Source organism: Primulina tabacum, chromosome 14 (genome assembly GCF_025594145.1).
Source record: "Primulina tabacum isolate GXHZ01 chromosome 14, ASM2559414v2, whole genome shotgun sequence".
Taxonomy (NCBI): domain Eukaryota; kingdom Viridiplantae; phylum Streptophyta; class Magnoliopsida; order Lamiales; family Gesneriaceae; genus Primulina; species Primulina tabacum.
The window spans coordinates 32,655,404-32,678,057 of NC_134563.1; the positions used below are offsets into that span (position 1 = coordinate 32,655,404).

General features: G+C 32.1%; 2 protein-coding genes across 4 annotated transcripts; both read left to right on the plus strand.

Moving 5' to 3' along the window:
- Positions 1–7,031: 7,031 nt before the first annotated feature.
- On the plus strand, positions 7,032–12,713 carry LOC142524214 (uncharacterized). 3 transcript variants are annotated; one of them, XM_075628089.1, is made up of 8 exons: positions 7,032–7,374; positions 7,763–8,970; positions 9,081–9,171; positions 9,272–9,429; positions 9,519–9,570; positions 11,369–11,448; positions 11,559–11,652; positions 11,882–12,713. In XM_075628089.1, the coding sequence occupies exons 2-8, from the start codon at positions 7,807–7,809 to the stop codon at positions 12,427–12,429; spliced, it is 2,187 nt and encodes a 728-aa protein (XP_075484204.1). In that variant the 5' UTR covers positions 7,032–7,374; positions 7,763–7,806; the 3' UTR covers positions 12,430–12,713. The 3 variants fall into 3 exon arrangements, with proteins under 3 accessions (XP_075484204.1, XP_075484203.1, XP_075484205.1); XM_075628088.1 differs by having other exon boundaries at positions 7,033–7,374; positions 7,781–8,970; XM_075628090.1 differs by having other exon boundaries at positions 7,035–7,182; positions 7,781–8,970.
- A 3,802-nt stretch (positions 12,714–16,515) lies between these two features.
- LOC142524954 (uncharacterized) lies at positions 16,516–17,749 on the plus strand. The gene is made up of 2 exons (XM_075629115.1): positions 16,516–16,805; positions 16,899–17,749. The coding sequence occupies exons 1-2, from the start codon at positions 16,673–16,675 to the stop codon at positions 17,594–17,596; spliced, it is 831 nt and encodes a 276-aa protein (XP_075485230.1). The 5' UTR covers positions 16,516–16,672; the 3' UTR covers positions 17,597–17,749.
- Positions 17,750–22,654: the final 4,905 nt, after the last annotated feature.

Below are 22,654 nucleotides of genomic sequence, written 5' to 3' on the forward strand. Positions count from 1 at the left end.
AGGAACACACAGCCGCTACTTTCTGTGAGATCTTGGTAAATTCACGGGTCAATGCAGTAGTTTGCAACAAGTAAATTGCACTGAGCAAACCCTATACAGTAGCTCAACTGAGAAGGTAGGGGCAAGAGAATTCGAATTCTAGACCTCTCGGTAAGTTACACATGTTCTACCAACTCAGCTAACCTTATTACACAAATCTCTTGTGTTTTATAATAATGTGAAAAAGATCATGAGTGAAGATATAATAATTATTTTTGTAATATTCTATTATTCATTGTTTCATTAAAAATAGGAAGCCCAATGGTGAGGGTCAGAGAATTATTACTGTTTGGACTTTAAGCCCAGATGGAAAAAATGGTTCAAGAATGCGGATTCTGTTTTATTTTTCATATTTTACCAATTAATTTTGGGGTATGAATGAGAGACGACTTAAATAGCAATAAATAAAACAATATATGAGAAAAATCAAAATTTTGAAAATTGAAAGAGAGTAGGAGAAAATTATTTTTATAATAATTCATAAAATAAAATTTTAAAATAGTTATTACATTCACGGCAATGAAAAATCCCAAAATAATTGGAAAGAAGAGGCGGCATTAATAATTCCACTTTTCCACAAAGCTGCAAAAGTTTGATATTCATTTCCAACTCCACACACAAAGTAAAAAGGATGAAGAATGACACTTTAGGTGAAATTGTTATTTTAAGTTCGATCAACCCTGATATTTTAATCGGTGATATTTTAAGTTTGATAAACCCTAATATTTTAATCGGTGATGAAACCGATCTACTTTAAAATAACGGTTCAATCGATCGGATCAGTTCAACTGAACCGTCAGACCAGAACATTACTATATCATACAATATAGTAATATAATGTAGTAAATAATATACTTTGAATTCTAAATTTTTGACATAATGCAAAATTAAAATAATCATATATATAGCAAATAATTAAATTCAAAAAAATTAAAAAGAATTTGTGAACAAATCCGACCATTTTTTACAAATAAAATGGTTTTTGGACCATGTTTGAATCAGATTCGTGATATATTTCAGTCGAAAATGATCGATCTGACATAGTTCTGAAAACACATATTTCGAGTATTTTTTTTTCGAGAGAAGTGTCAGTTGTTTCATATTTGTTGGATAAAATACATTGAAGTTGTATATATGGTCTTGGACAATCCTACCCCCTTGAGCTAGCTTTTGGGATTAAGTTAAGTCCAAGTTCCAATCTTAACATGATATCAGAGCTTATGTTCCACCGTTATGTGTTGGACTGCTCATAGTTGGTTCATCCGTTCTGCCCATAATTGAGTCATTTGTAAACTTCACGCTCCATATATTCATTCCTGGGCGTGAAGGGATGTTAGTTGTTCCACATCGGTTGAATAAAATACTTGGAAGCTGTATATATGGTCTTGGACAATCCTTCTCACTTGACCTAGCTTTTGGAGTTGAGTTGGTTCAAGTTCCAATCTTAACAAGAAGATTTTACGGAATTCAAGGGGAGGAAAATATATAATTTTCTATGACCTTTATTTAAAAAATTACTTTCGAGTTTAGTACTCCAATTTCAATATAAGTTCACGCAAATACATTAAAAAAACACTTATAAAATAAAACAAATATCATCAATTGTGAACTTCTATTACAATTTTTTAGTTAACAAATTATTTAAAAATAAAAATAAAAAACTTCTGATCACACATATATTTCTTTTTCGCATAAAAATTAATGTGGGAATGTCTCGCGAGTTCATTTTGTAAAATAAGTCCCTGACCCGATCAAATTCATGAAAAAATATTATTTTTTATATTAAAAATATTATTTTTCACTTTAAACAAGAATCTGATTGACTCATATGATATCATTAAAAAAGAAAAATACAGGTTTTAAATATTTTGCATTTCCCCAGCTCGATCGATACCTAAAGATTCAAACTCAACGAGTGCAAATTTCCCTTTTTTCCTTTTTAATCCGAAAGCATGCACACAAGCATTCCAAATATTTTGTTTTAGATGGAATTTTTATTTGGTTTTTGGTATATATAGATGGAATAGTATTTGAATTTAAACTATATATATTAAATGATTCAATGAACCTACCGGTTTTAATTAAATTCTGCATAAAATCTAATATATTCTCTTCAAATTAAATATAAAATTATTTGAAATTTTTATAATTTTTATATTTTTATTTGTGTTGATTTATCAAATAAAATGAATGATTTGATTTTAGTAGCTAGTTTACAAATTTAGAGGAAAATTATATAGAAAATGCCAAGAAAGAAAAATAAATGGAAATGAAATTAAAAGGAAGGCATGTATGCTGCCGACCCATTTTGCCAAATAGATTAAATATATATCATAATTTTAGAAACGCAATATTTGAAAATTTTGAAATTAATCATAGTTTTAATAAAAAAAAAATGGAGTCTTAATTATCTTCCGACAAAAAATAATACAATCCGAGTTGAAATTATAATTAAATTAGAATTTTTTACTTACAGTTTTTCGATAAAAACAAGATTATGTGTTTGCAATATCAGAAGCTTAAAAGAATACTTGAATTCATCTCAAATCTAAATTTATAAAATGGAAGAAAGAATACATACAGCTCAAAATTAAATTATCAGTATGCTGTTTGAATTTTCAAAACTCGAAAGGACCATAATCAATTAGATCTCTTTGTTTTTCTCGGGGAAATAGTGATTTTAGTCATGTAACTTGCTGTGTTTTAGTTTTTAGTCATGTAGATTTTTAATGTTTGGTTTTCAACAACTAACTTGAATTTTTTTTATTTTGGTTGTTTTTTGGCCAAAAGCTGGCAACTCCTTCGAATATTATTTATATGACATCGATATCATTCTACGTAGCTCATGTAATGATAATAAACTTATATTACACATATCAAAATAGATCTAAACAAAAATAAAAGGAAAAATAAAGTAAAACGACATTCAATATTTCAAAATGAGAGAAATTTTTTTGTTGTTACTCTTTAATTTTCGTTAAATAGATTTTACTGTATTTAATATATATTTTATTCTTGTTATATAAGTCATGTATGAGAGTATCGATTCCAAATATGCAATATTTGATAGATCTAATGGTTTCATGTGAAAAATGATCAAAAAATCAAAATTAGTGAATGAAAACTGAATATCGACAAGTTACATGATCTAAAATAAAAAAAACATGTCAAGTTACATGATTAAAATTAAAATTATGAATTAATTATTGATTAACAATTAATGTGAACAATCTATTGCGTGATAACGCCGTAAGCTTGTACGTGGAATCCAACACGTCGAGAAACAAATTATGTTTAGTAACGAGTGTATTATATATATGTGTGTGTGTGTGTGTGTGTTATATAGTATTTTAATGCATACAAGATTTGTTACATCTGTTATCAAAATAAATTAATTTTCTGATATATTTTTTAGTGCCGATTGATTGGTCAATTGTAAGAAAATGGATGTTATATTGTACAACTATTAACCGGCAATCTATTAAAAATTGATAATAACTTCTTGTAATAATAAAATTATGTATAGCTGTCTTTTAGAAAGCGTTACATCTTTCACAAGTCAATTTTTTGAAACGTATATTTTAATCGGGCCACACATTAAAAAATATTACTTTTTATTGTGAGTATGAGCATTGTTGACATGCAGCACGAATAAATATTCGAAAGAACGTCTCACAAAAGACATACAGTTAATTATGATAGCACACACGTCATTAATGTGTGCAATGAGCTATGTCGACAAGTATTTATGACGTATCATCTAGCTAAGATACATGAGTTGTAATTTGGGTGTATTATCGAAATTGATTTAATATTCTTAATCTTGGTTTATTTTTATGATAAAGTACAATTTGTTTTTAGATATTTCAACTTTCGAATCCGCTCACTGTAGATAGCAATCTCTAATGTAGCGTAGATTGTGGGTGAGATTTATAGTGATTCTTCAGGATATTGGAATACACGTTGGCTACTGAGTTGATCAACCCACACATTCTTTATTTCGTCGATATGCAAATGGCACACATATACGTGTGTATATAATATATGAATATTATTACTGGGTGCAATAATTGTCTCTGCTTGGTAGATCGATCGAACCGTGGTGCTTGAGTTGTTGTGCGGTTTAAAAGATTTGAGTTGCACCATTACCACCAGCTATAACTTTAGGTAAAGCGGTAAACACTCGGTCCTACAATTATGTATTGTATATAATTTGTTTTCGATTTTATTGATTTAATTATAATATTCTACAAATTAAATTTAATATAACATGAGATTTAATACGATTATTTTTCTATTTATAAAATATGAAAATTCAAGCACATTCTATTATACTAAATAAATGAATAAAATGACAATTTTGGAATTAGGAAAAAAATTCACAAAAAGGTAGTTACTATTGGGTTTCTTCGTTTATTAATATAATAGTAAAAGATGCACACGCGTTGCATGTGTTGTTATTATTTTTAATTTGATCAAATAATACAAAACAATTAACACAAAATTATTTTCAATTTAGAAAAGTTGTTTGATATAAAAGATAAGTTTTGTTTATATTTTTTATATGTAAAATATGAAGTATCTTGAAAAGGTTTTTAGTAGGGTAAGAAGGGTAATTATGGAATTAAATATTTTGACGTCTTTTAAGATAGTTACTCTAAGGATCTTATACTTAATAATATATTATTAATAAATACATATTGTTTTAATTTGTCATTTGACGAGAATGAGGGAAAATTGAGATTTTAGTTTCGTAAATCGACATGTTTTGGGTTTTAGTCATATAATTTGTCGAAATTTGGTTTTCATAAAGTAAATTGAATTTATTTTTGGTTTTTTCTTTTCTTTTTTTTTTCATTAAACAACTAAATTCATCGAATATGATTTATTTGACATTGATTCTCTTCAATATGACACATGTGTTGAGAATAAAGACTATATTAATCATATTAAAATATATATGATAAAAAAAGAAAAAAATAAAGCAAAAAGACCCCAATAATTGAAAATATGATAAAAAAAGTTATCGTTTCCCTTTATTTTTGTTTATGTATATTCTAATGTGTGTAATATAAGTTTTATTCTTGTTACATGAGTTACATATGAGATTATCGATGTCAAATAAGTAATATCCGATGGATTTAGTCGTTTTGAGCCCAAAAAAAATCAAGTTATTCAATAAAAATCAAACTTTGACAAGTTATATGACTAAAACCCAAAATAAATCAACTTAAAATATTAAAATTACAATTTTCTAATGTGAATGATAAAATTATAAGTCTTTATTCTATCCAATGTTTGGTCAGATTTTTCAATGATCTAGGTTAAAAATAATTATCACATCCTATTCAACACGGTTTCTTGTTAAATTTGTTGGAGATTTAGAAAATTAATGATTGTAATGAATGATTTCATAAATTTTATTTATGCTAAGGTACAATATTTCCTGCCATTTTTTTTTTAATAAGAGGAGAAAGTGCAATGCAAAAGAATTTATTATTAAAGCACTTTTCAGTTGTTGGGTTTATAGTAGATTATAATATTTTTTAAATACTTTTATGAAAATATTGCGTTTTTCATCATTTATCAAATTATTACGAAATTAAAATAAAAATTTTAAAAAGAACTTTGCGTCATGTTGTCCCGTACCTGCAAGAGGTAATAATATTTTTTAAATAATTTTCCCCTTTCCCGCCTAAACAGTAGGCGGGGGTGGTAATTAAGAATTTTAACTCCCTTCAAGCGAGGGATTCGCAAAATTATATATACTAGTTCACCGACGCACGAGTTGCGTATTTGTATAATATTTTTTATAATTCATTTGATTTATATTTAAATGATGATCAAAATATAATTATAAGAAATAGCGAGGACTATACTGTAATTTTGATATATAAATTTAAAAATAAATTGAAAAATAAAAAAATTAATTGAACCTAGAACCTAAACCCAAAGAAACAACGACTCTATCTACTGAACTACATATAACTTGCATAAAATTTTGAACATTTTACTAATATATATAATTATTAAAACAGACAATGACATCAAATTTAGTAACTACCTTAAAGGACACCAAAATATTTAATTTCATAATTATCCCTTCTTGTCCACACCCGGCCTCTTGTATGGATGGGGAAATTATTTTGAAAATATTTTTTTGATGCCGCACCTTTTACAGCAGGTGCAGGGCAAACGTGACGTAAAGTTTTTTTTTTAACCAAAAAAAAAAATTCATTTTATTTTCATAATAATTGAAAAAAACGTGAAAAACACAATATTTGGATAAAAATATTTAAAAAGTAGTGTAATATAATAAAATAACCCTTCTGCTGTTGGTACGTCTCAGCCGTCTATCTGCCAAATACCACATTCCAGCACAACATTATTTTACCAATAAATGAAATTACAATACAAATTGTATTGTTTAATTTGGTGGACTGCAGAAGTCTAACCACTATACACGTTTGAACGACGACTACTAAAATTCAAAGGTCAAGGAACATGTACCGGGACTAGACCACTGAACCTACAACCAAGAAATCATCCCCTCAAAAATTTAAAATTTCATCTACTCTCTAAATATCTAAGATTCATAAAGTTTATTGCGATTTCCGAATATCATTTGATGCGTGTGACGTAAACCGTAAAATTGTTGTTGCACGATGTTGACAAATCAAAAAATAATTTGATTCATTACTTAAAAAAAAAACAGACGCAGATCATAATAACTTTAGGTATATAAATATCTATATTTCTAGACAATGGCACTTTAAAGATAAATAATATACTAAATTATATAATTATTGTTAGTATATTTATAAATTGATTTCCTTATGTTCACACTTCACCATTTCTACACAAAATTGAAAGTCGTCGCTATAACAGTTGGTTGAATGGGTGTATCAGGCGGCAAGGGTATGAAAGTAATTTCTCACTAAGTGGTTGATCTAACAAATAAATGAAAAAGTGAGGAATGGAAATTGAAATTTAAATTAATAAACAAAAATAAGAAAGGAATGGGAAAAAGGCAGGACAATTCCATACACCAGAGTTTCCAGCCTTGTTCCCTTTTCCCCGTTTTTGAAATCTCGTACAAGATTTATACAAGAAATCTTGTATAAATTCTTGTAAATCCCATCGGTATATTTATTCTTTGGACGATTTTGCATTTTTTATTGTTTGTTTGTGATTACTTATTTATGGACTTAGTGTAGTCTCGATGTTCTGTCTTGGGTTCTGTTATGGTTGCTGAAATTCGGCTGTTGATGCTACAAAGTGACTGAGAGGGGGTGGGTTTTCTGGGGTTTGAATGAGCATTTTTTACTGCCCCAGGTGAGAAAGTTTTCAATTTTTGTCTGCCGGAAAGTGACAGTTATTTTGATTTCCTAGATTTGGTTTTGTTTATGTGGTATCAATCCTTGATCAGCTATAGTCGTTGGCGTACTTTACATGTTGATTTGCAAGATTATTTCGGTGGGTCGGGGAATGAATACGCGCTTTGATCGATCTGTTATCAGTTTTTTCCCCATTTTTTATGGACTTGGCGTTTTTGTTAGATTAATTTACGAGGGGTTTATGTGCTGATAAATAATAATTAAGACTTTTATTCTTGTTATTTGAGACTGTAATATTGGTTGAGGTTCACAATAATTTGTCCGGGTAGAAGTGATTCTGGATAAGTAAATGCAATTTGATTATGATGCGCTGTTTTTTATTCCAGTTTTATTTTGAGATGTAGGTTTGACTCAAAGACTTTCAAATATCATGGGTAGTTACAGTGATACGGAAGAGAATAGGTTCTTTGACAGCCGTGATGAAGTCTCTTCTGTATCAGATTTGGTTTCTGATTGCTCAGAAGAGATCTTGAGTTCTGGATTTGGAGATTGTGCTCTAGGGTATGAGTTTTGGAGCAAGAAACCTGATAGTATTGAAGAGAGGCGTGGTAAGTTTTTGAAACTGATGGGTTTTAGTCCAAATTGGCACAGAACTTTTGGAGATGAAGTGGGAGATCTGTGGCAGGGAGAAATGAAAAGAGATGTTGACAGATTGGGGGATACCGGTGAGACCGTGCTGGCAGATTTGGATTCGGACCCACAGTTTTTCTCAAGCCATTCATTGCATTCCTTTCGGTCATATAACAACATAGATTTATTAGAAGACGGTACAATAGAGGAGAATTTTGCTTGGAAAATCGAGAATTTGTGCAATGAAGCTGAATTTGTTGTCGATGAACTTGTTGACACTGGTACGAGTTCTACATTTTGTAGAACGAGTTCAGATAGAACATTATCGATTGATGAATATCTGAAAACAATTGGATCTCCGATGTTGCGATGGTTTAGAAAAGACTCAAAAGGGTGTAACATGGTTGACGCAGAGAAGAAAGTTAAAAGCAGTTGGCTCAAGAAATTCAATGCTTTGACTCATATTACCGATAAGGCAAGGCGGTTCATTGGTAAAAGTATTGAAAGTCATTCTGAGACAGAGTCTGCTTCTCGAAGAGTTGATGTAAATGTATGTCGAAAGCACTTGAAAGAGTTATCTTGTCTTTATGCTGGGCAAGAATTTCTTGCCCACAATGGCTCAATATCGACAATGAAGTTCAGCCCGGATGGTCAGTTTTTGGCTAGTGCTGGGGAAGATGGCATTATCCGTGTTTGGAAAGTCCTTGAAGATGACATTGTAAAACGAATTGATTTTCAAGATGCTGACCCTTCCCATTTGTACTTTTCACTGAATAATTTTTCTAAGTTAGCTCCTCTGGATGGCACGAAAAAGTATGCTACTCAGACAAAAAGATCGAGGAAATCAACTGATTCAGCTTGTGTCATTCTTCCTCAAAAGGTCTTTCAGTTGTTGGAGAAGCCTCTTCACGAGTTTCATGGACATAAAGGGGAGATTTTGGCTCTCTCATGGTCTAAGAATGGGGTTCGTGGTTGTGTTTTTGCTAAACTTTTTACAATTACTTTTGAGTTCTTGTTTTTTCACAAAAGAAGTGATGTTCTTCAAATTTAATAATGCTTCTATTTGGACTGCAGCATTTACTGTCATCTTCAGTTGATAAAACTGCTCGCTTGTGGAGGTTGGATTATGATCATTGTCTAGGAGTTTTCTCTCATAATAACTATGGTAAGGATCTGGAAATAGGAATATTTCACACCACCATAGCAAATACACTACTTAATGTAACATTTTACAGGTATTTAATTATAATTTATCTGTGATGCAGTGACTTGCATTGACTTCAATCCTGTGGATGATAATTATTTTGTTAGTGGCTCAATAGATGGAAAAATGCGCATTTGGGAGGTTCAAGGCCGTCGAGTTGTTGATTGGACTGATATTCGAGAAATCATTACTGCGGTGTGTTATAGTCCTGATGGCAAGGTTGATGAACATATCTGCGAGCTATTTCACTGTTAAATTTTTTTGGAATCTCTGTTGAAACTTAAAATCATTGTTTATACTTGGTTCAGAGAGGAGTCGTTGGCTCTATAGATGGCAATTGCCGTTTTTATGATGTCATAGGTATGCCCTTCTACTTAAGATATTACCAAACTGCTTTTTATGTTTTTAGAACCAAGCCACTGGCTAAACAAAGAGTCTTCTGATAATCAGAAGCTGTTGAATAACTAGTGATTTTGATCGGTCCTTGTTATTTTGAAGTTTATGTGGTATTATTTTGAAGTTTATGTGGTCATAGATCTTGAATGCAGTGTCATCCTTTTTTTATACACTTGATAATGTGAAATATCATCGGTTAGCGTTGATGGAATTCCATTGCTTTTTAAGGAGCTGCACGTTACATGAATGCTCCTTTATCCTACAGACAATTAATCTGATTCTGCATGTATAACATGCTCACTTCTAGACAAATCTTGTCATTTTATCCTTATTTGGGTCTATGTAATCATAGGACAAAAGCCTAAATTCGTTTTCCTATTTTTTATTTTTAAAAATAAATATTTGGCTGCTTCTTCATCGTACGTGTCTTAATTAATTTTCAGTATTTCTAGAGAAACGATTTTTTTATTGTATTTGATGAGATTCTTGATGTTTGAAGATATGTATCCAATGAATGTTTGAAATTTGGGTACAGATGCAAACATAAAAGAAAATGCATCAAAAAACTTTCAAGTTAGATTAATTTATTTGTTTTTTACACTCTAATAACTGTCATTCGTCCACATTCATTTGACCAGTTTAACTAAAACAATTAAAGAATAATTGAGAACTTGAACAATACTGACAGTCCGAGACTGTGTTTATTTGTTTCTATTTATGATGATAACTTTATTTACATCAATGAAGTGAGCTTAAATTTAAACGGTCAAGCAAATTTTCAACTATTTAAAAACAATAATTGTGTAGTATCTCTCGTCCCACATGGGTTAAAAAATGTTTGAAATGGTTTATAATTGATCACAATGAACTCTTATAAATTTGAGTTAATCATTTTCATAAAACGAGGACAAATATGAATTAGTTGTTATAAGGGACTCATTGTGCGGTCGCGTTTGCACTGGTCTTTCTGCAGTACGTGGCAATAATTTGTCAAGATTTTACCTTTGGTTGCAAAGTGCATGCAGATTTTTGTGAGTACGCCTAGAAGTACTAAGACAATAGCTTAAATAGACATATTTCTCAATGCAATACTTGTTACTTTGTCCATAATGGTTAATGTATTATTTCATTATCCATTCATTTATGTTCTCAAAGTCTTGATACCTGTACTTTGTATTTCTTTTAAATATGGTATCTTCTAAACGAATATTTGACAATTGTATGTTGGCCAACTTTTGTATTAGAGCACAACAAAATCACTCATTTGTATATGTTTGCTTTATGTGATAGTTGGTTTGCTACTGAATATCCACACCCAATTTTCATTTCCATTGGCATATGGCCTTTGACCTTAAACACTTCGATTTCCTACCGAGTGTCATTTTATTTATTCATTTTAAATTCTAAAATGATATTAGTGAAGGAACAGAATGGCAATACCTGACTACAACTACCTGACTACAACTGGACAACAAACCTAAATAAATATGTAATGCTAAAACAAGATGTACTCGGGAGAAAAAGAATTGCTGGCAATGAAACTAGACGACAATATTAACTTGAAAAATGTGATGTTATATTATGGTCTAATGTGTGAAACATTCTAATTACGTAACTATGTTGTACGAGTCGTGCATGCTGTCACATTCAGAATGATATAGAGCAGAATGCTGTACGATTTCATTTTTTATGTGTTTCCATTCTGTTGACTCTTATGTGCGGAAGAATTAAAGTTTACCTGTCTTGTCCTTTTTTTGTGTAGATAATCGTATGGAATTGGGTGACCAAATATGCACGAAAGGGAAGAAAAAGCAATCTGGGAAGAGGATAACTGGATTTCAGGTTGTCATATGAGAAACTATTATCATATTTAATTGTTGTTTTCTATTTCCTATGACAATTTGTTGCATTGAAGTATTTTTTTAATCTTGTATCTGATTGTTAATTTTCAGTTTTGCCCAAGTGATGCGAGCAAAGTAATGGTTACTTCTGCTGATTCACAAGTTCGAATTCTTTGTGGGGCCAATATTGTGGGCAAGTTTAAAGGTGACGAGTTCCTTCTTTCCTTGTTTAACTTTTCTGTAAACTTCTTTCAGCCATTTCTATGCAACACTATAGTGATTTCCCGCAAATGCAAACTATTCACTAATAATTGATTTACAGCTGTAGAATAGGAAAAACCATTCTCATAGATTGTTAAATCAAATGGTTCAATGATATTATTTTGAGTCACCAAAATGACCTTTTTTCTCAACTTCTTTTTGGACTCCTTCAGGCAATAATAGTTCAGGAAGTCGAGTTTCTGCCGCATTCACTTCAGATGGAGAGCACTTTGTTTCGGCCACAGAGGACTCAAATGTCCATGTCTGGAGTTATAATGCACAGGACCAGAAATCATCTAGGCCAAAGAACTTAGGATCGCTCGAGAGTTTCTTCTCACGCAATTCTTCCATTGCCGTCCCTTGGTGTGGATTAAAGAATAAGTTGGGATCACTACCAGAAAGTATCTTGAGAAACGGACCTTGTGATGAGAAATTTCTCCAAAAGTTACCCGCATATTTCCCTGATTGTCTTACCATGAGCCTCGGGTTTTTCTTAGACTCTATATACAGAGGATCTGCCACATGGCCAGAGGAGAGGCTGCCCGAATCAAGACCTGAGACTGACAAACCATTTTTACGTAAATCAGAATTCAAGTTTCTAAAAAACGCTTGGCTCAGCGCATTGAACACTCCTCACTTGTGGGGTAATGTGATAGTAACTGCTGGCTGGGACGGATGCATTCGAACATTTCTCAACTATGGGTTACCTATTCGATTTTGATTCATTGTTATACACGGTGATAAAAGCTCAAAGACCATGAAATTTGCGACACAGTGTAGATTGAGAATCGAGGAATCGGTGTTTATGTAAAAAGTATATTCTTTATAGGTAAAAAGTATAGTAACTTTATTTAGATGACGCCGAGAGGCGATGGAAATTGAGTTTGTATCAAGTCGACTAAGTGGCTTGGTTTTTACTTTCTATTATTTTCTGGCTTTTGATGACCCAAGTCAAATGTATAAATTATCGGGCAGATCATTCTTGTTGGGTTAAAATTCTGTTTATTTCGAAAGTTAATGTTACATTTCACTCAGATCACATCAAGCATCTTGATGGATGGTGGTGTGAATGTGTAATGTAACACCAAATGATGTGAAATATTAGTGTTCCTTGAAGTCGGGCAGGTACACGAGGGGTCTGCTAAACGTGCTCTCTCTTTGACAATCCTCCGAGCTAGCTTTTAGGATTGAGTGAGGTCCAAATTCCAATCTTTAACATTTATGTCTCTCACCGTAAACTACCATATCAACCGTTGCATATGCCACATCGCATTATTGGTCGCAGAGAAAAAAACAATTTCTTTCCTTTTGTGTTGTAATGATTTTATTTGTCCACGCAATAAAAAAAAATACTTGAGACGATGGACGATCTATAATTTTTTGCGGAGAACTTGAACAAATCCCGAATCGAGCTTCCCGGCGTCGGCTTCTGTTCTTGCGCACGGTCAAACTATAAACCGAGACATGGAGTCTCTTACTTGCCGACGATACATCTCCCTGGATCAATAAATGCTAGAATATTCTCATAATTGGTTTCAACTGAATCTTGATCATAATCTGAGTGGGCCTTCTTGAAATCGAATCTCCAAGTTTTGGGTCCAATGTTGTTTTCTGATAATTGCAGATGAGATTAATTTAGAGCTTTGGCATGGAGGGGCACTGATTTTGACCTTGTAACAAAAATTATTCTTGTTCTTTATTTTCCACAAATGCTGAAAAAGGAAGAAGAGATTGTGGATCATTAGTTTTGTCGGAAGATGAGAGAGTATCACGGTAATTTTATTTTCATATCTCATTATTCAAAAGTTTAAAATTTATTTGTCTATTGTTCAAAGAATCAAGAGTAGGTCTCTTGTGAGACGGTTTCACGAATCTTTATCAGACGGGTCAACCCTACCGATATTCACAATAAAAAGTAATACTCTTAGCATAAAAAGTAATATTTTTTCATGGATGACCCAAATAAGAGATTCGTCTCACAAAATACGACCTGTGAGACCGTTTCACATAAGTTTTTGTCAAAAATCAATAACTCCGTTACAAACTTACAAATGCTTCAATTCGTGGACTGTCTTATGAGAAACTTATCATGTATCTATACCAGAATTGGCTCAAGTCAAACACACTTAATTTTGGAGTTTTAAATTATGTGCTCCGAAATGTAAATGTTTTTTTTGTTGATATGAGTATCGACTATCAAATCTTTTAAGCTCTCCTCAACCAAACAATCTCGTACATGGATAGTTTTGGAATTTCTCCTCAGTTCATTTATATTCCCTTTCACCTATAAGTCTTCCAAAACTGCTCATTGTCCGTGCAACCTCTTGACACCCGCGATCAACCGGCCTTCTTCGGCCTCGGACGTCATACCATTATTCATACATATACCATATATGATCAAAGATAAAACCATTGACCTTTTAAGTTGTTACCACTGAACCAAAATCTATAATGTAACATTAACTTATAATTCATCTGGCGTCAATGTATGTCTCAAGCACGAGAGAATGTAAAGGTTTTGAGACTCAAATCTTAATAATATACTCCCTCAATTAAAAAAATATTTATTCTGTACTATGAGTTAGTTACTGGAAATAGTTGATTTAAAAATATACACTAGAGTGAAGTTGTGCAGTTAATACACATGCAATGTTTATAGTGAGTAATTATTGGCAAAGAGAATTGTGATTCAAACAATATCAATAATGAAAAAAGGGATTAAGTGAGTGGGAGAAATAAATCAATAATTGAAGGGACATAGTGGACTGGTCGAATATACGAATATTTCACTTGAACTGAAAAGGCCCAAAGGATATTTCGGTGCAACAGCGTAAAAATTGGGTTTTTTATCCTGAAAAAAGGAGGCATATCTATCCCCACAAAAGGACACAAAGTTTAAATCCTCGGTTGTTTATTTCAGAGCAACTTTTTTTCCCAAAAGGTGCTGATTGTACTTTGATTCTTGTTTGCTCTGTATTTCAAATTGTTACTACAGATAGGGGAAACCGCTTTGTAAATTACTTTGCAATTCGATAAAATAAAATCATAGGAAAATTAAAGGTCCTGAACAATCTGGGAAACTAACATGTGGCTTTGTTGTGTTCTTACACCCAACATTGTAATAAATACTTTCCCATTCTATGTATTGTAGACCGGTCATGTTATACGTACAGTCAGATTTGTACAATAATTCTTACCACACAAAAAATTCAACGTAAAAATTATAGTTACAAAAATCTCATGATACATTCAATATAAAATGTAAGAATATAATAGCAAAATCTCTAAATATAATTCTTGTAAATAACTACGCATGACATATTTATTGTACAGCAATTCAAAAAAAGAAAATGCTATTGTATCAAACGATGAGTTTGCCCGTGAGTCATTTCTTTCTACCCATTTCAAGTAAATGCAACCAAAGTGGTTGAGTATATTAAAGATAGATTAAAATAATTTTTTAAAATGTAACTTATATTTTTTGAGGAATATAATTTCTATTTTATCATTCAAAAATAGGGGAGAAAGTTCGTTTTTAGTTTTTTGAATAGTACTGAAATAAAATTCCCAAGATCGAATTACGAATTAATTGATATAACTTACCAATATTGACATGTTATAATTTTTGCATTTGATAAAAAAAACGTCGAGTACATGATAGATTGAGTCAAAAACTTGTGTGAGACGGTCTCACGGATCGTATTTTGTGAAACGATCTCTTATTTGGATCATCCATGAAAAAATACTAATGGTTATGCTAAGAGTATTATTTTTTATTGTGAATATCGGTATGGTTGATCTGTCTCACAGTTAAAAATTCGTGAGACCGTCTCACAAGAGATCTAGTTTAGAGGTGGGTACGGTACGGTATATCGTACCGAACTACGGTACCGTATCGAAAATATCGGTGTGGAATTTTTCCATACCGATACCGATACCGGAAATTCGGTATACCGCACATTCGGTATACCGAATTTTCGGTATGAAAAAAGTTCATACCGGTACCATACCGATACCGAAAATTTTGTCGGTATATCGAAATTAAATTTTAAAAAAAATAATAATAAAAAACTATTTTCGGTATTTCGGTATATATCGAAATACCGAAAAAAAAATATTCTTTACCGATACCGATACCGAAATTTTCGGTATACCGATTTTTTCGGTAAGTTCGGTATTTTTTCGGTACGGTTTTCGGTATTTCGGTATTTCTTCCCACCCCTAGTCAAAGATTGAATAGTAGTCTACCTAAACAAAAATAAACTAAATTCTAATCGACTATTGTTTTTGTTAAAAAAAAAACCAAAAGTTAAAATTTTCGTAGGGAATTCGGCTAATTTGGTATTCAAAAAACAACCCAAATAAAAATAATTATCAATATGGTAACAAGTTTTTATTTCATTATTTTTTACTTGAATTAATTCGATTTAATCCCTGTCTGCGTTGGTACGATAGCCGCCGGCCGTGTATTCGGAAGTTTGTTGGAGCAAGTGAATATATGTATTTATTTATAATAATAATAATAATAATAATAAACCAATGGATCCCATCGTGCTTTATTGGCTGATATACATGAATAAAATATGTAAGAAGACTCTGTATCCATAATAAAAAATAATATTTTTGATATAAAAAATTATATCATTCGAATTAAATTGAAATTCGTATCATATGTAAATGATAAATAAGATTGTGAATATAAATATAATACAGATAAAATATTATAAAGAAATACATTTTTGTTACTACTAACCATCATTCTATTTATTCAATTATTGGTGGCCTATAAAGGAATCACAAAGCCACCATAATTTTTTGTGACCTCTGCCTAATCTCTCTCTGTGGCTGCTACTGTGTGAGAGAGAAGGCCATTCGTTGGTCTGCCTTATTTGTGTTCCTTTTGGCGAAATTAATATATATACACACACACACATTTGCGAGCAGGGAAGTTGAACGCAGGCGAAATGGGAAGATCTCCTTGTTGTTCCAAAGTGGGGTTGAGGAGAGGACCCTGGTCTACCAAGGAAGATACTCTGCTCACTAATTTCATTCAAGAAAATGGAGAAGGCCAATGGAGATCTCTTCCTAAGAAAGCTGGTATGTTTTTTTTTTCAAGAAGAAGTTTACGTTGTGTGCATAATAATATACTTGGAAATATTGATTGATCACGAGGTACTTGGGCTTATGTAGGGTTGCTGAGATGTGGTAAGAGCTGCAGATTGAGGTGGATGAACTATCTGCGGCCAGGAATTAAGAGAGGCAACATCAGCCAGGATGAGGAAGATTTGATCGTGAGGCTGCACGGACTTTTGGGCAACCGATGGTCCCTAATCGCCGGCAGATTGCCAGGTCGAACGGACAATGAGATCAAGAACTACTGGAATACGTATCTTCTCAAGAAACTCAACAATGCCGGCATCCACCCTAAACCTCACAAGGAGCTACCCAAACCACCCAAAGTCAAGAAAGCCGCCGCCGCCGCCGCGGTCGCTAAGAAATCGAAGAAGCTGAAGAGGGTTGAGAAAGCCGAAGCTGACAACAAAGTTGATGATACTGATAAAATTCAGAAGATCAAAGTATACTTGCCGAAACCCATTAGGATTTCTCCGGCTTTCTCGAGGACCGACAGCCTCGACAGCATGTTGAGTGGGTTTTCGAGTAGCGATGGCGCCGATCCGGAAGCAGGGGGCGGTGGCGGGAAGGCGGAGGCGTCTTTCGTGCCGATGGCTTGGCCAGAGGTTGGTGATTATGAAGTTTGCGGCGGCGACGGCGACGGCGACGACGACTTCCTGGGTGGCTATTGTGTTCTTCCACTACCTCAATCGGATGGTTCCAGTGATCTGTTCATGTTGGACCAAGTCTACGAGGACTATTTGCAGCTTCTTTAGTTTGTAAAATAAATAAATAATTACAATTATAATTATAATTATAATTATAATTATATTATTATATATATAATATAATAATAATAATTAAACGTGTGGCTTCATGTGTATTTGATAATCTTGTTATGTATTAATTAAGAGTGTGTATTAGTATAATTGAATTGTTCTTGAATTTAATACATAATTAGTTTATAAGTAGGACTAGTATGCAAGGTTCTAAAAGCTGTGAAGGGTCCCGAAGCAGGAATGTCTTCGCTTAAGCATATTTAATTAAACGTTTTAATTATATTTAATTCGATCAAACTAAATTTAACTGTTTTTTTTCGTTTTTCTCCGAAGTCGGGCGTTTTTATCGAGCTTCAAGCTTAAACGTGTTTAAACGGAATTTAAGCGGGTTTTTTTAGAACACTGATAGTATTGACATGTTAAATGTTAACCACATCGAATTATTGAAACAATTAACCAAAAGTGGGGGATTCAAATATGATTCGTGTAGTAATTTAAATAATACGTTTACAACACCATTTGTCGTCAAGTACATAATTAAAGTCAACGGGAAGATTCAATCCATGCTCGTTTAAGAGCTCTAATTAATCATTAAAAAAACAAATATGATCAAATTTATAAGATGAGTTTAAAAAAATATAATTTTTATGTTAAAAATTTTATTTTTCATGATAATCATGGATAATGTCAACTTGTCTCTCGGATAAAAATATTATTGACATTTAAACTAATTTAATTTTGTGTGACTGAGTTGATGGTCGAAAATTCAATAATTAGTGTTGAGTGTTGCCACGGAAATGGTCAAGGGAATGATGTAATAAAGTTGGAGGAATATGCGTGTGATGTGTAAATATGTGAACAGTTGTAGAAGAGAAAACAATAATGATTTTCCAAAACAAGTTTCATTCATTCAAATACAATAATTATACAAGTGATCCCTTAGTTTATTGGCAAAAACTTGTATGAGACAGTCTCACATATCGTATTTGCTAAACATATCTTTTATTTGGGTCATCTAGTGAAAAAATATTATTTTTTTGCTAATAATATTACTTTTTATTGTGAATATCGGTAAGATTGACATGTCTTACAAATAAAAATTATCAAGACCATCTCACAAAATACATACTCTATCTTATTCTCTGATCCTCTTGCTGTCTAAACTTTCTTTGAAGTTTCTGAAGAAAGTTACATTGACTTCTTCGTGCCGTGACTTAACTAAATATTAATCCCTTAAACATTATAAAAATTAATTTTATTTCATAAACAGTATTTTTTACCTAAATTATTTTTAATATCGCAGTTAAATATCATTACGTAAACATTATAACAAATTAAAAAACACGAAAATTACAAAATCAAAAAATTAAATCGAATCTATTTCTTGTTATCTGACCGACAAAATATGAATGAACAAATATATATATTGATACTCATTTAAAATTTAGAGTTTGGTTCCGGCAATCTGGGGGGGTTCGTCATCAGCACCCAAGAAGCCATTTATCCCAACAGTCATGACATGAAAGAAGGGAAATTGCTCTACTGCTGCGAAGAAGCCTGCTGGCTCACCCACCACATGCGAAAAAGAAGGCTGGCTCATCCTCCTCCACCCAGAAGCGAGCTTCCTCCCCAACTCCTCAGGCCGAGTTTCCTCATCAGGCTGGCAAAAAGAAGACTTCCACTGCTCCCGGCCCATCAGCCCCACAGAAGGGTAAGCGAAAAATTTCTGAGATCTCCATCATATCGGCTTCTTCTCAAAAGGTGTCTGGATTAGATGATGAACACATTTCTAGGCCGGGGATACGTCCTTTGTATACCTCGAAATTGGTTATTGTTGGACGAGGTCCCACTCACATAGCTTAGAAGCTATTATATCAGCTTCATTCCCACGCATATGCTGCTTTCTTGAGTTCACTGGGATAGTATGATCTTTCCCGCATGACATGCAACAGTTTCACTGATGTATATTTCTCCCTTTAAAACTTAACTTGATATTTAATATACGATTGATTTTCTTCTCGTCTTCTCATTTCCGTCTTCTTTATTCAGAGCATCATGTATCTAGGGGAGTTGGTTGAGCGCGTCGACGTTATCAGGTCTAGCGCCTGCTACGATTTACGTGAGGGTATTGACGAGGCGAAAACGACACATGCTAAGCAGGTTTCGGAGTCCCAAGCTCGATATGATGAGCTTCTGAAGGAGAAAGGGAAGGAGCTTCAGCGACTGATAGAAGACCAGACAAAAGAGATCCAAAAGTTGAAGGAAAAGTGAAAGACATCTCGAGCTGAAGCAGCACAAGTCCGCAGGAACCTTAAAGACGCCAAGGCCCAACATGTGAAAGAAGCCTCCTCATTCAAGGAAGAATTCCTCAAGTCCGAAGAGTTCAATGAGATTCGTGGTCCGAAAGTTTTTCATTATTTGGATGTGGGTTTTGAGGGTGCAGTCGACCTCTTCAATGCTGATGATACTCTATGAATAGGCCCATCAACATCAGGTCCAAACCGGACTTTGGGTCTCCAACCCATTCATGTCCAAAGTAGTTGGCTCATGACAGACCCATGTATTCTATTATAAATGTCATGTTCGAGTGTCTAATTCATTCATTCAATATATTGACTTTTAACAACACCATTAGCTGCTCTTGTATTATATTCTCAGTCTCTGACTTGAGCGTCGGAGGGGATACGTCGAGACACCATTCCGGCCCCCTTCGTGATTTCAGGCCTAGAGTAAATTCGATGTCTACATTCACACTGCTATCAACGGCTGAAACTGAACCTTAAATTTTCAGTGATAATAATAATAATAATAATAATATAATAATAATAATAATAATAATTCCACCACTAATTGTGGTTCTGGCTAAATCTATATATATACATATAACGCTGGCTTTGAAGTTGGTATGGTGCCAGCTGTCCTTATTTATTGTCAAGTCAAGTGTCAGTAAGTTCCAAATCTCATTTTTAATTTTGAAACTAATAATTAATCCCTCGACTTAATAAATTTTCGGACAAGTATTGCATAAATTTCACCAACCATAAAATAAAATGCAAGAAGTAATTATGAAATAGGATATGCAATCTTGAGGTCCGAATCAAACAGTGATTGTTTATAAGGAAGGTTTCGAGTAATTGTTTTTTCAAGAAATTGATAGTCTCGTGATTCTGCAGGGTATTAAATTACGGGATTTGTAGGGTTGGCATTGTCATGCCTGAATTAATTTTATATATCATACCCTTCGGTTTTCTCTGAATGTAGTTAAGGAGTGCTCTTCATATTTTATTTTAATAAATTCGCCGATTGATTGATTGATTTATTAATTTTATTGGACAGTCAGTCAGGATGAGATCGTTGGTCGTGACAATAAAATCAGAGTTTAAAAATTGAGATTTCGATTTTTTTCGCGATTTTAATCATGTATGTATATTTATCTTTTTTGTACTTTTAGTCATTTATATATTTTGTCAAATTTCAGTCTTAGTTTGATATCTATTTTATTTTTTTTTTGGAACTTTAGTTATTTTTTTAACATTACGTTCATGTGACAACAACATGACAGCTGATTTAACGTCAACGTGTGTAGTGTCATATCGGTCGTTCTAATGAGTAAAATCGTCAAAAATCGAAAGCCGTAGAAGTAAGATTGCAATTCGATGACGTAAGAGATTAAAATCACAAATATACTAATATATTAGGGAAAGAAATGAAAAATGTTGAGCGATGTAATTTGATGTAAATATATCGTGTATATTTAAATAGTGCTTAGGGTTTTAAAATAAAATATCTTTCAGAAACTAGAAAGAACCGTTGGAATGTACACATTCTCGCTGTTTAGTGAAATATTAATTTATTTAGGAGCAAAATTCTTCATTTTGTGGGGTTTTTTTTTAAATAAGTTTATTGGATATTGAGAGATTTTATTGTATAAAATAATTTATTTTGAACGAATAAGTTTTTCGGCGAGATTGTTTTGGTAACTTAAATAATCAATAAAGAACATTTTTATCAATCTTTATAATATAATAAGATGATCATGTATATAAAATAGGAAAACATTTAATTACTAATTTGGTATTTTCAAAGAAAAGAAAAGATGCAATTACTACATGCAAGAAAGTCGCGTGTGCCGGTACACATACAAATAATATTCAAAAAAAACTTATACAACAGTTAAAATGATTTTTCTTATTTATCTAATATTACAAAAAAAATTCACTTCAAAACAATGTTTTAAGAACCTATCGGTTCGATCGAAAACCCGTCACAGATCAGGTCCGGACATCGCTCAAAAACTATTTTACTGATCAAATCAGCCAAAATCGACCAAACTATTTTGGACCGGTCCAAAATTGGTTGAACCGGTTAACAATTTTTTTTTTTAAAAAAATTGAATTTAATATATATATATATATATGATTATATAGATTTTGAATTTTGTTAAAAATATTATTTTACCAGTATTAGATGTTAACTGATTTTTTATATAATGAAAAATATTTCGCTTTATTTAATATAAATTTATGATATTTAGAATTTAAAATATATTGTTTATTATATTATATGATATAATAGTATTGTTCTGATCTGACCGTTCAGTTAAACAAATCCGACCAATTAAACTATTATTTTAAAATAGACTATTTTAATCACAAGTTATGAAAACTTGATTCAAACCATAATTTTTGACATATCTATATTAATGTTAGCTTTGAAAGTTACTAAGGACGTAAAGTTAGAAAACCCCCGTCACAATATTATATTATATTGTTTATTTTTTTTAAATGAACTTTTACATTGTCATCCGCCTCTCGTTCACATATCTAACAGTGGAGAGAAGAATAAAATTAATCCAGTTCATATTTAGTCAAAAGCTTTAAAGGTGCAACAAATTATTATATCATTTTACTTTGATCAAGACTAGTTTAACACAAAAAATTCTATAAGACCGTTTCATTATTCAATTTTGTGTGATGAATCTCTAATTCGATCCAACTCATGAAAAAATATTATTTTTTACGTTAAAAATATTATTTTTCAATGTAGATATAGGCT

Bases quoted from the DNA above. Each gene is read 5' to 3' on its own strand.
- LOC142524954 (XM_075629115.1), top strand. From the start codon at position 16,673: ATGGGAAGATCTCCTTGTTGTTCCAAAGTGGGGTTGAGGAGAGGACCC. The intron at 16,806-16,898 runs GTATGTTTTTTT...GGGCTTATGTAG, and splicing joins ATCTCTTCCTAAGAAAGCTG to GGTTGCTGAGATGTGGTAAG.
- LOC142524214 (XM_075628089.1), top strand. From the start codon at position 7,807: ATGGGTAGTTACAGTGATACGGAAGAGAATAGGTTCTTTGACAGCCGT. The intron at 9,172-9,271 runs GTAAGGATCTGG...TCTGTGATGCAG, and splicing joins TTTCTCTCATAATAACTATG to TGACTTGCATTGACTTCAAT. The intron at 11,653-11,881 runs GTGACGAGTTCC...GGACTCCTTCAG, and splicing joins TATTGTGGGCAAGTTTAAAG to GCAATAATAGTTCAGGAAGT.